We start from the raw sequence: 13,820 nt of genomic DNA on the forward strand, positions 1-13,820 counted from the left end.
AATCCCTACTTATTCCGTGTGTTCGCCCCCATAAAAATAAATAAGTGGCCGCGGTTCCAGCGATGTCTGAAGCCACATTCCAAGGGCCCACGTGACATTATGACATGCGAGGCTTGCGACCAATCACCAGCCATCATCTGTCTCCCTGCCTTTGGGCAATTGAGCAGGATGTGAGCGCTGCGCTGACTTCCTGCTCAAACGTTTGAAGGTGAGGTGAAGGAGGCCAGAACTGATTGGGTCATAACAATGTCATGTGTGCCCCTGGAACGTGACTTCAGACATTGTAGGAACCACAGCTGCACTGCTGGAGAGTATAGACTTATTTATTTTTACGAGGGTGAACAAAGGGAATGAGAAGGGGTTATCCAAAAAGTGTTACGGGCAATGCTCCATTTGAGAAAAGCATTCAAATTGTCTCTCTTGCATTATCAAGCTACTAATATCCCTGGTCATGCTGTAGGACTCATTAAAGAGTCAGGCCTTGACTTATCAGATAGATCTCCTTGATAGCACTTACGGTACATACTTCCCTTGCCTAGATTATTGCAACCTCCTGCTCTGTGGCCTTCCTTCTAACAGTCAATGTATTCTAAACTACGCTGCCTGGCTAATCCACCTGTCCCCCCGCTACTCGCCGACCTCTCCTCTCTGCCAATCCCTTCACTGGCTTCCCATTGCCCAACGATTCCAGTTCAAAACACTAACCATGACATACAAAGCCATCCACAACCTCTCTCCTCCCTACATCTGTGACCCAGTCTCCCGGTACTTACCTGCACGTAACCTTCGGTCCTCATGAGATCTCCTTCTCTACTCCCTTCTCATCTCCTCTTCCCACCATCGCATCCAAGATTTCTCCCGTGCCTCGCCCATACTCTGGAATGCTCTGCCACAACATATCAGACTCTCGCCTACCTTGACAAGCTTCAAAAGAAACCTGAAGACCCACCTCTTCCGACAAGCCTACAACCTGCCTCTTCTGACAAGCCTACAACCTGCCATAACCCTCAGTCTGATATAACGCCGAACAATCAGCTGTACCCTAACCTACTGTATCCTCACCTATTCCTTGTAGACTGTGAGCCCTCCTGTACCAGTCTGTGCTTTGTATTGTTTATGATTATTGTACTTGTCCCTATTATATATACCCCTTTCACATGTAAAGGCCATGGAATCAATGGCGCTATAATAATAAATTATAATAATAAATAATTATTCTGACTGTGTGCAGCTGCACATATGAGTCTGCCATACTCTTTAACCCCTTCACCCCCGGCCACTAAAACACCCTAATGACCGGGCCATTTTTTGCAATTCTGACCAGTGTGACTTTGACAGGTTATAACTCTGGAACGCTTCAACGGATCCTGGCGATTCTGAGAATGTTTTTTCGTGACATATTGTACTTCATGTCAGTGGTAAATTTAGGCCGATATTTTTTGCGTTTATTTGTGAAAATTTAGGAAATTTGGCGAAAATTTTGAAAATTTCGCAATTTTCAAACTTTGAAAATTTATGCCCATAAATCTGAGAGATATGTCACACAAAATAGTTACTAAATAACATTTCCCACTTGTCAACTTTACATCAGCGCAATTTTCGAAACAAATTTTTTTTCCGTTAGGAAGTTAGAAGGGGTCAAAGGTCATCAGCAAATTCTCATTTTTCCAACAAAATTTACAAAATAATTTTTTTTAGGGACCACATCACATTTGAGGTGACTTTGAGAGGCCTAGGTGACAGAAAATACCCAAAAGTGACCCCATTCTAAAAACTACACCCCTCACACTGCTCAAAACCACATCCAATAAGTTTATTAACCCTTTAGGTGCTTCACAGGAACCAAAGCAATGTGGAAGGAAAAAATGAAAATTTTACTTTTTTAACACAAAAATGTTACTTTAGCCATAAAATTTTCATTTTTACAAGGGAGAAAAGAGAAAGTACACAATATAATTTATTGTGCATGTTCTCCTGAGTACGCTGATACCCCATATGTGGTAAAAATCAATTGTTTGGGCGCACGGCAGAGCTCGGAAGGGAAGGAGCGCCATTTGAATTTTTGAACGCAAAATTAGCTGAACTCATTAGCGGACGCCATGTCGGGTTTGAAGACCCCCTGAGGTGCCTAAACAATAGAGCTCCCCCACAAGTGACCCCATTTTGGAAACTAGAGCCCTCAAATAATTTTTCTAGATGTTTGGTGAGCACTTTGAACCCCTGGGGGCTTCACAGAAGTTTATAGCGTTGAGCCGTGAAAAGAAAAAACATTTTTTTTACCACAAAACGGTTGCTTCAACTAGGTAGCTTTTTTTTCACAAGGGTAACAGGAAAAAATGCACCATAAAATGTATTGTGCATTTTCTCCTGAGTACGCAGATACCTCATATGTGGTGGAAATCAAATGTTTGGACACACAGCAGTGCTCGGAAGGCAAGGAGCGCCATTTGAATTTTTGAGTGCAAAATTAGCTGCACCTGTTAGCGGACGCCATGTCGGGTTTGAAGACCCCCTGAGGTGCCTAAACAATGGAGCTCCCCTACAAGTGACCCCATTTTGGAAACTAGAGCCCTCAAATAATTGTTCTAGATGTTTGGTGAGCACTTTGAACACCTGGGGGCTTCACAGAAGTTTATAGCGTTGAGCCGTGAAAAGAAAAAAAATTTTTTTTTACAACAAAACGGTTGCTTCAACTAGGTAGCTTTTTTTTCACAAGGGTAACAGGAAAAAATGCACCATAAAATGTATTGTGCATTTTCTCCTGAGTACGCAGATACCTCATATGTGGTGGAAATCAAATGTTTGGACACACGGCAGTGCTCGGAAGGCAAGGAGCGCCATTTGAATTTTTGAGTGCAAAATTAGCTGCACTCATTAGCGGACGCCATGTGGGGTATGAAGACCCCCTGAGGTGCCTAAACAATGGAGCTCCCCCACAAGTCACCCCATTTTGGAAACTAGAGCCCTCAAATAATTTTTCTAGATGTTTGGTGAGCACTTTGAACACCTGGGGGCTTCACAGAAGTTTATAGAGTTGAGCCGTGAAAAGAAAAAAATTTTTTTTTACCACAAAACGGTTGCTTCAACTAGGTAGCTTTTTTTTTCACAAGGCTATCAGGAAAAAATGCACCATAAAATGTATTGTGCATTTTCTCCTGAGTACGCAGATACCTCATATGTGGTGGAAAGTAATTGTTTGGGCGCATGGCGGGGCTCAGAAGAGAAGGAGCGCCATTTGACAGTAAAATTGGTTGGAATCATTAGCGGACGCCATGTCACGTTTGGAGACCCCCTATGGTACCTAAACAGTGGAGCTCCCCCACAAGTGACACCATTTTGGAAACTAGAGCCCTCAAATATTTTTTCTAGATGTTTAGTGAGCACTTTGAACACCTGGGGGCTTCACAGAAGTTTATAGCGTTGAGCCGTGAAAAGAAAAAAAAAAATTTTTACCACAAAACGGTTGCTTCAACTAGGTAGCTTTTTTTTTCACAAGGCTATCAGGAAAAAATGCACCATAAAATGTATGGTGCATTTTCTCCTGAGTACGCAGATACCTCATATGTGGTGGAAAGTAATTGTTTGGGCGCATGGCGGGGTTCAGAAGAGAAGGAGCGCCATTTGACAGCAAAATTGGTTGGAATCATTAGCGGACGCCATGTCACGTTTGGAGACCCCCTATGGTGCCTAAACAGTGGAGATCCCCCACAAGTGACACCATTTTGGAAACTAGAGCCCTCAAATACTTTTTCTAGATGTTTAGTGAGCACTTTGAACACCTGGGGGCTTCACAGAAGTTTATAGCGTTGAGCCGTGAAAAGAAAAATTTTTTTTTTTACCACAAAACGGTTGCTTCAACTAGGTAGATTTTTTTTTCACAAGGCTATCAGGAAAAAATGCAACATAAAATGTATTGTGCAATTTCTCCTGAGTACGCAGATACCTCATAAGTGGTGGAAAGTAATTGTTTGAGCGCATGGCGGGGCTCAGAAGAGAACGAACGCCATTTGAATTTTCAAACGCACAGACGCAGTGCACTGATCGGCCGCTGCAGGACGCACGGTCGGATGCGATAAAAAAAAGCGTCGGGGATACGTAAAAAAAAAGAGTCACGCCAAAAATTGACCATGGATGCAGATACGTTATGTGCATCCCTGATCAGCGCTTGGCGGGATGCACGGACGGATGCGATACAAAAAGCGTCGCAAATACGGAAAAAAGTCACGCCAAAAACTGACCACGGATGCAGATCCGTTATCTGCATCCCTAATCAGCGCTCGGCGGGACGCATGGACGGATGTGATACAAAAAGCGTCGTGAATACGGAAAAAAGTCACGCCAAAAACTGACCACGGATGCAGATCCGTTATCTGCATCCCTGATCAGCGCTCGGCGGGACGCACGGACGGATGCGATACAAAAAGCGTCGTGAATACGGAAAAAAGTCACGCCAAAAACTGACCACGGATGCCGATCCGTTATGTGCATCCCTGATCAGCGCTTGGCGGGACGCACGGACGGATGCGATACAAAAAGCGTCGTGAATACGGAAAAAAGTCATGCCAAAAACTGACCACGGATGCAGATCCGTTATGTGCATCCCTGATCAGCGCTTGGCGGGACGCACGGACGGATGCGATACAAAAAGCGTCGGGGATACGGGAAAAAAAAGTCACGCCAAAAATTGAGCAGGGATGCCGATCCGTTATCTGCATCCCTGATCAGCGCTTGGCGGGACGCACGGACGGATGAGGTGTAAAAATGGACAGGGGATACGGAAAAAAAAAAAAAAAAAAGTTATACTCACAGTACCCAGAGGACTAGCAGGAGGATCACTGACCAGAAGAGCTGCAGAGGAACAGATGGCAGAGAGATGGACAGCTTTACAGGAGCAGCAGGCAGATCAGCAGAATGCCCAGGAAGGACCCAGGGATGGACGCAGATGTGATCAGGCCGGTGAAGACAGGTAAGAGGACGTCGGGGGAGAGCAGAGGGGGAGAGGGGGGGGTGAGAGCAGAGGGGGGGTTGAGAGCAGAGGGGGGGGGGGAGAGCAGAGGGGGAGGGGAGAGAGCAGAGGGGGAGACCGGAGAGGGAGCTGCAGAAGCAGAATAGAGATAATGGGGGAGGCAGTCAGATCGCGGGGGGAGCAGATCGGGATGGGGGGGGGGGTTGGGGGGAGCAGATCGCGGGGGGGGGGCACGGCAGGGGCTATCACGGCAGCGCGCAGGGGCACCACGGGAGCGCGCAGGGGCACCACGGGAGCGCGCACGGCTGCAAAGTGAGCACAGTACTCACGTGCAGCAGCGGTGACCCCAGCTACGGCGGCGGCAGCAGCAGCGGTGGCGTGGTACCACAAGTACCAGCCACTGCACGCTGCAGCCATGTTGGGGGAGGGCTCGCAGGCCAGCACAGGCCTGGGGAGGGCGGCCACCAGCAGATCAGACCGCCCCACTGCACACGGATTGGAGCGATTGCGCGTCATAGCATGATCGCTCCAATCAGTGCTGCAGGGGCTGGGGGCGGCATGTTTGAGGTCCACCTATGATATGCTGCGGCATCTCATAGCTGGATCTCACAGGATCGCACTAATTCGGGCATTATTTTTGCCGAAATTAGTGCGATCGATGTGGTTGGCGGTTCAGATTTGAACAGCCAATCACATCGATCGTCGATAGGGGGTGGCGATGCCGCCCCCCCCTGGGGTCAAGCAAAGGTCCCCTGCTGTAAGAAACAGCAGGGGACATCATTTGAAAGCCGTTGCTATGGCCACGGCAATCAAATGAAGTTCAGGCAGTAAAATTACGTCCCTGGTCGTTAAGTCACGTTAAAATAGGACGTAATTTTACTGCCCGCGGTCGTGAAGGGGTTAATACAGCATTAGTAAAGCATCTGAAAAATGCCTAAAACTAAAGAAACATGTCTGACTCCTTTAAGGTATTGTTCAATGCAACTCACAATGCCAGGCTACATGTAGCTTGTGCTATTGTAGAAGTATAAATGGACTTGTCTCCCATCAATCTGGGGCCACATTGGTAGGGAATTACAAAGGGAGCTGCCAGCAGTGGATTTTGAGGATTTGTTTGGCTAATTACATTCAACATGGCAAAACATTCCTCAGACAACCATTAAAGACCTCATTGATAGCATGCTAATGCGTGTAAGTGGGTGCATTTCTGTTTGTGACGCTCATACTCAGTACTGAATAAATTGAAATATTTTGAAAATGTTTCCATTTTTTGTCATATACATTCCATTAACATGTATCTGTCACGCTTCCCGTGTCCCAGCACCACTCCTTACCCACTGATCCAATCCATGTGTCCACCAGTCATGGCTGCCGCTCCCGCTCCTGCTCCCCTGAGTCCTGCTCCTGGTCTCAGGAGTCTGACTTTGAGTATTGGCCTCAGGATTCTTTATAGGACCGGGCCGCGCCCACTCTCCTGGTCTTATAGGCCCAGCACACCTGCAGCAGGAAATGACATGAGGCTGTGCTGGGTATATAAGACTTGCCTTTCCTTAGGGGCGTTGCCTGATCAACGTGACCTTTAGCTTGTCTTTAGAGCTAGATGCTCAGGTCCCCTTGTGCTCTCTCCTGTGACTGTTTGTCCTTTGCTATCGGGTACCTGTGCCTGTTTCCTGCACTATCCCATAGAACTCTGTGATCCTGCTGACCCGGTTATAACCGTCCCGGCCACGCCAGTGCTCCGGCTGCCGTGTACTCTGCCACCTGGTGGCGTACTCGGTCCAGTGGATCCACCTCCTGGGCCCACCAGTCCTCCCGGTCCTGACAGATTGATCAGGCCATGGATCCCGCTGGAGCACAAACATCCGAGCTGGCCGAACTACGCCAGGAACTGGTGCAACAGCGTGACACCTTACACCGCATACTAAAGTTCCTGACGTCTGTGGACCACCGGTTGTACACATTACAGACTGCCGCCTCGTCTCGGTCCACGCAGCAAACGGTGTCCGGATCTGAACCTGCTGTCTCCGCAGCCTCGCAACTTCGCCTCGCTGCTCCGCCTCGCTATGCTGGGGACCCCAAGAACTGCCGGGGGTTTTTGAACCAGTGCTCCCTGCATTTCAAGTTACTTCCTCATTTGTTTGTCTCAGACCAGGCTAAAGTGGCATTCCTGATGTCACACTTGGAAGGCGAAGCTCTAGCCTGGATTAACCCCCTGTGGGAGAATGAGGATCCCATGACCACTAACATCCGGGAATTCTTGCACGCCTTCCGAAGTACATTCGATGAACCCGGACGTACCACCACAGTGACTTCTTCGCTCCTCCGGCTACGCCAAGGGACCCTGACCGTCGGCCAATACGCCATCCAGTTCCGCACGCTCGCCTCTGAGCTGGGCTGGAACAATGAGGCCTTGACGGCGGCCTTTTGGGAAGGACTCTCTGGCCGCGTCAAGGACGAGCTTGCTGGCCGTGACGTTCCACGCACCTTGGACGCCTTAATATCTTTAGCCACCCGGATTGACCTCCGTTTCCAGGAGCGAACCAAAGAGGTATTCCGGGAGAAGCTACCACCCCGTCACGCCTTGTCCCCGCAGAGGCCTACCGCTCCTTTGCCCCTGCCTTCCTGTGACATGTTCCCGGAACCCATGCAAATAGACCGCCTGAGCCAAGCCGAGCAACGCCGCGCAGAGCGACTCGCCCGGGGCCTCTGTTTCTATTGCGGAAGCGGTTCTCATCTGCTCCGCTCTTGCCCGGAGAGACCAGGTAGACCCCAAGTCCAAGGGATGGTGGGAACCGCCACCCTTGGTACCGGAATTCCTTCAGTCCCGGTTACACAGACTGTCCAGGTCACAACCGAGAAGACCCAGTTCACGGTGGAGGCTCACATTGATTCGGGAGCAGCGGCTAATTTCATCCGACAAGCTACCGTGGATCGTTATCAGATACCGGTCATCCCGCTTGCAAAACCCCTCTGGTTCGCCTCCGTGGACGGAAAACAATTATACGAACCTGTCCGGTACGCCACCGAATCCGTGAGACTTTGTATTGGTGCCCAGCATACTGAGACCATTGCGTTCTACGTCATCCCGAGAATGACTCCTGCGCTCCTGCTGGGTCTGCCCTGGCTGCGACTACATGACCCTGACATCAGTTGGCGCTCTGGCGCAATCTCTCGCTGGAGTCCCTCGTGCCATGATACCTGCCTACAGCCTGTTCCTCGGTCCCTGTCACCTGACCCTATCATGGCACAAGAAGAGGAGAATTTGACGCAGTCCAGCCTTGTACCACAGCCCCTGGTACCTGACCCTATCATGGCACAAGAACAGGAGCATATGACGCAGTCCTGCGTTGTACCACAGCTCCTGGCACCTGTGCCTGTGGTGCCACCTGAACCGGAAGTGACGACGATCTCCAGCGTCGTTCCACCGTCCCTGACGATTGAGACTCTGATGCCAACGGCTGCCGGGGATGAGTCCCTGTCCTGTGTCCGGTCCGAGACGCCCGGGCCGGTTGTCTTCTCTGCCAGTCCTGTTTCTGACGGTCCTCCTCTTCCCGTTGCCCCCGTTGCCACTGCTGGGAAATCGGCTAAGCGCCGTGCAGCTAAGAAGGCGGTACGGGGTCAGCGGTCCTTCCCCGCCTTTGCGTTGGGTCCCGGTCCGGTGTCTCGATCCGGGGTGCCCCTGGGGTTCTGTGCTCGGAGGGGGGGGCTTAGAGGGGGGGGTACTGTCACGCTTCCCGTGTCCCAGCACCACTCCTTACCCACTGATCCAATCCATGTGTCCACCAGTCATGGCTGCCGCTCCCGCTCCTGCTCCCCTGAGTCCTGCTCCTGGTCTCAGGAGTCTGACTTTGAGTATTGGCCTCAGGATTCTTTATAGGACCGGGCCGCGCCCACTCTCCTGGTCTTATAGGCCCAGCACACCTGCAGCAGGAAATGACATGAGGCTGTGCTGGGTATATAAGACTTGCCTTTCCTTAGGGGCGTTGCCTGATCAACGTGACCTTTAGCTTGTCTTTAGAGCTAGATGCTCAGGTCCCCTTGTGCTCTCTCCTGTGACTGTTTGTCCTTTGCTATCGGGTACCTGTGCCTGTTTCCTGCACTATCCCATAGAACTCTGTGATCCTGCTGACCCGGTTATAACCGTCCCGGCCACGCCAGTGCTCCGGCTGCCGTGTACTCTGCCACCTGGTGGCGTACTCGGTCCAGTGGATCCACCTCCTGGGCCCACCAGTCCTCCCGGTCCTGACAGTATCAATCTTGTGGTTTCCATAATTCCATGACTTTTCCTTCTTGGTGTCACAATTTCAATGTTGAGGCATGTAGAGCTCTTAAGGCCACTTTACACGCAACGACATCGCTAACGAGATATCGTTGGGGTCACGGAAGTTAGTGACGTCATTGCGTGTGACACCTACGAGCGACCGCTAACGATCCGAAAAACGGCAAAAATCGTTGATTGTTGACACGTCGTTCCTTTCCCAAATATCATTGCTCATTTTGGACGCAGGTTGTTCGTCGTTCCTGAGGCAGTACACATCGCTACGTGTGACACCCCGGGAACGACGAACAACAACGTACCTGCGGCCTCCGGCAACGAGGTGGGAGTGATGTTCATGCGGCTGCTCTCCGCCCCTCCGCTTCTATTGGTGGCCCGCTGTGTGACGTCGCTGTGATGCCGCATGAACCGCCCCCTTAAAAAAGAGGTTGTTCGCCGGCCACAGCGACGTCACTAGGAAGGTAAGTATGTGTGACGCGTCCTAGCGATATTGTGCGCCACGGGCAGCGATTTGCCCATGACGCACAAACGACGGGGGCAGATGCAATCGCTAGTGACATCGCTAGCAATGTCACAGCGTGTAAAGCGGCCTTTAGACTTGATGAGACTGGTGAACGTACTTCTAAAATTAAAGTCAGAATGGTGGCCTAATCCTGATGTCTATTTCAGGCTGGACTCACAAAATACTCATTATATTATCAGATGGTAAATCTTTCACATAGGTCTATAGCGATAATCTGTTGTGGACTTAAAAAGTGCTCTGGCCTGACATATAGTCAGTAGAGTCTGTTGGGTGCCACTGGTTTCCATCACGTTCTAGATCTTGCACTTTTGTTAATTTTGTTGACCAGTTCCTACAATGCTGTAGTTGAACGGCATTGAGAAATGTGGATGAAAGAGAGCCTAATCCACTGAGTAGCCCTTCTGCCTCTTACAAGTCTAAAATGGATGTGGGTAGGCAGATGTCTCATCAACGTTACCTAATAAGAAGGCTATTTCTTGGATTAAGCCAATGCAACCAGAATAGAACATCCACTTAGAAACAGGGAAATCCATTGGCATTAATATGCAGTTAGTCAACTCTTTGCAGTTAGAACATCTTACACTGTTCTTTGAAGGCTTTCTACAAGATTTTTGAGGATGCCTCAGGCAGTTTTTGACCATTTATCCCAGCGATCATTTGTGAGGTCATACACTAGTGTTGGATGAGAGGGCAAGGATCCCAATATCTATTCTAGATCCTTCCAAAGGTGTTTAAGGGGTTGAAGTCAGGTTCTTCCACACCAAACTCACCAACCATGCCTTTGTAGACCTTGCTTTGTGTATTGGGGCACAGACATGCTGGAACAAAAAGGGACCTCCCCAAATTATTCCCAAAACATTACGTGCATAAAAATGACCAAAATGTCTCAGTATGATGAGGCATTAAAATTTCTTACCATTGAAACTAAAGCAAAACAAACCCTCCTCCCCCAAACTTTAGAGTTGGCACAATGGTGTCAGCCAGATAACGTTCTCCTGGCATTCGCAAATCCCAGATTCGGCCATCAGATTACCAGCTAGAGAAGGGTGATTTGTCACTCCACAGAATATATTTCTACTGCTCCAAAGCTCAGTGGCGGTGTCATGTGCATCACTCCATTTGATACTTGGCACTGTGTTGGGCATAAGATGGACATGCAACTGTCCGGCCATGGAAACAGCACAGTATTGGTGGCTTTCATACACTACGATCTTCAGCACTCAGCTACCCTGCTCTGTCACTATGGGACTGTGCTGCCTAAACGCTTCTATATTTCAATACTGGCACTCACAGATGATTGAGGAATATTTTGAAAGGAAGATATTTCATGAACTGACTTACAACGGTGACACCCTACGGGACCACGCTGGTATCGGTGAGCTCATTAGTATGATCCATTCTTTCACAAATGTCTGTAAAGGCTGATAACATGGCAAAGGGCTGGATTTTATACCCGTGGCCATAGGGCTGTATAAGAAACCTGAATTCACTGATAAACATGTGTGATCCCATACGTTTGTCCATATAATGTGCTTGTACTGACAAATGTGTTATATGTCTACATTCCAGGTATATTTGTACCAGGTTGTAATGAAAAATGCTCTAGAAAAAAAGATCTGATTTACCAAAAACTGTTCCATTTATATCCCCATGTTCCCACCTTACTGGCACAGCATAGGCGTGAATGGTGACGTCACCGAACTTTAGCGTGTAGATGACCACTGTGACCATACTGCATTAATGTCAGTGCTCAGTCACGCATGCCCGCACACCGTCTTGTGTTATTCCCCTGGAGCTGGTGACGTGGGTACAATATGTGTCCAAATCCAGGATCTGCAGCGTAGAAACTTTTTGCTCTGGATCAGACGCCTTCAGGGTATTACGTGCCATGAAGAGCTGGAGATCCCCTTGTGCAGTATACTGGCTAATGAAATACAGCACCATGGAATCAATGCAGCTCTATAAATAAATATTAATAGTAATAATAAACCCAACTGCCTGGTTCATATAGTAAGAAGAAGAATGCTGGGCAGTGGGTGCCAAACATAAGGGCCTGACTGAATGGAGCCATGGTCTAGCTTGCCTACCATCACTCCAGCCACTGTATATGGGACTCCTAGTGATAATCAAGGACATATGGGACAAGTCTACGGTTCCTTACAGTTTAGTCATAAGTATAAGTAAAGATCTAAAGGCAAATTGCTCATAGACAAACTAAAACATTCTGAGATGTCTGATGCCAAAGCCAATGATGGCACCTACAAACACTAAACAATTGTAATTATGCCAAATGTATTGTCTAACAGATGGAGCAAATTGCCATGACTGGTCATACTGGTCAAGATGGCAGAAAATCACCAGTAAACTATATGAAGGTCCTTGCCAGTACTCTTCTCATTTGGTTGTCCTTCTGTGACCCATCTTTTCCTGCACCCACAAGAGTAATATAGGTCTATCAAGAGTCTGGGAAAGCTGGGTGAGGAACCCTGTAGGAGAAATGGCTGGCATAGTGGTGCACATGAGACTGGTGCCCGGCAGGCTGGCACTGACCTTGGGATGTAGTTGGACTCTTCCCCCAGCCGGAGTTGGAAGTCCTTCCAGGCTGGGCTGAAGTTCTCCTCTTCCAGGACCTCACTTTCAGATAGTCGGGGGCTTCTTTTGGGCACCACCACATCCTGGCTCCCTTCTGCCACCTGCAGACCCTGAGATCCCCGGAAACCCATAACAAAATCCTCAAAGGTAATGGAGCCGTCCTTGTCCCTGTCCAGGCGCCTGAAGATGTTCTCCACCTCGGATGGAGTTACCCGGAGCTCGGCGCACAAGGACGAGAAGTCCTCCCTGCCCAGGCGCCCGGAGCGCTTGGCGTCATAGGAGAGGAAGAGGGCACGGAGCCGGGACAGGTCTGCCTTCTCTTCCATCCAGAGTTCAGGGCTCCAAGATCAGCAGCCGCGGACTGGCGCTCACTTATACAGGGAAGTCCACAGCTGGTGACTGGGCTGGACCTAGCTCTCCTCCCAGTGCCAGTCTGGCCAGGCGCCCGGCAGCCTGCCTCCTCACCGGCTGGTGGGTCAGGTGCGCACGGCTCCGTGCTGCGTCCCTCCAGTGTCTTCTACTCACAGCCTGTGAATGGCATAGCCTCAGCGGGCAGGACTATGGACATGGCGACACCGCCCTCCTGCCGGCAGACTGCTCCTACCTGCCAGCTGTGAGCACAGGTCTACAGTACCTGAGCTGCCCCATATAGTGTGGAGCCAGCTGTGAGTACAGGTCTACAGTACCTGAGCTGCCCCATATAGTGTGGAGCCAGCTGTGAGTACAGGTCTACAGCACCTGAGCTGCCAGTGTGGAGCCAGCTGTGAGTACAGGTCTACAGTACCTGAGCTGCCCCATACAGTGTGGAGCCAGCTGTGAGTACAGGACTACAGTACCTGAGCTGCCCCATATAGTGTGGAGCCAGCTGTGAGTACAGGACTACAGTACCTGAGCTGCCCCATATAGTGTGGAGCCAGCTGTGAGTACAGGTCTACAGCACCTGAGCTACCAGTGTGGAGCCAGCTGTGAGTACAGGTCTACAGTACCTGAGCTGCCAGTGTGGAGCCAGCTGTGAGTACAGGTCTACAGTACCTGAGCTGCCCCATACAGTGTGGAGCCAGCTGTGAGTACAGGTCTACAGTACCTGAGCTGCCCCATATAGTGTGGAGCCAGCTGTGAGTACAGGACTACAGTACCTGAGCTGCCCCATATAGTGTGGAGCCAGCTGTGAGTACAGGTCTACAGCACCTGAGCTACCAGTGTGGAGCCAGCTGTGAGTACAGGTCTACAGTACCTGAGCTGCCAGTGTGGAGCCAGCTGTGAGTACAGGTCTACAGTACCTGAGCTGCCCCATATAGTGTGGAGCCAGCTGTGAGTACAGGAATACAGTACCTGAGCTGCCCCATATAGTGTGGAGCCAGCTGTGAGTACAGGACTACAGTACCTGAGCTGCCCCATATAGTGTGGAGCCAGCTGTGAGCACAGGTCTACAGTACCTGAGCTGCCTCATGTAGGGTGGAGCC

At 49.9% G+C, this 13,820-nt stretch overlaps 1 protein-coding gene across 1 annotated transcript in view; it reads right to left on the reverse strand.

Annotated features, from left to right (window-relative positions):
- Window positions 1-12,910, reverse strand: part of RASEF (RAS and EF-hand domain containing) — a 128,979-nt gene extending 116,069 nt beyond the window's left edge. Inside the window, exon 1 of the mRNA XM_075340344.1 lies at window positions 12,316-12,910. Coding sequence (XP_075196459.1) covers window positions 12,316-12,683 — 368 coding nt within the window. The 5' untranslated portion in view covers window positions 12,684-12,910. The remainder of the gene's footprint in view (window positions 1-12,315) is intronic.
- Between the last annotated feature and the right edge of the window lie 910 nt (window positions 12,911-13,820).

Source organism: Anomaloglossus baeobatrachus, chromosome 1 (assembly GCF_048569485.1).
Source record: "Anomaloglossus baeobatrachus isolate aAnoBae1 chromosome 1, aAnoBae1.hap1, whole genome shotgun sequence".
NCBI lineage: Eukaryota > Metazoa > Chordata > Amphibia > Anura > Aromobatidae > Anomaloglossus > Anomaloglossus baeobatrachus.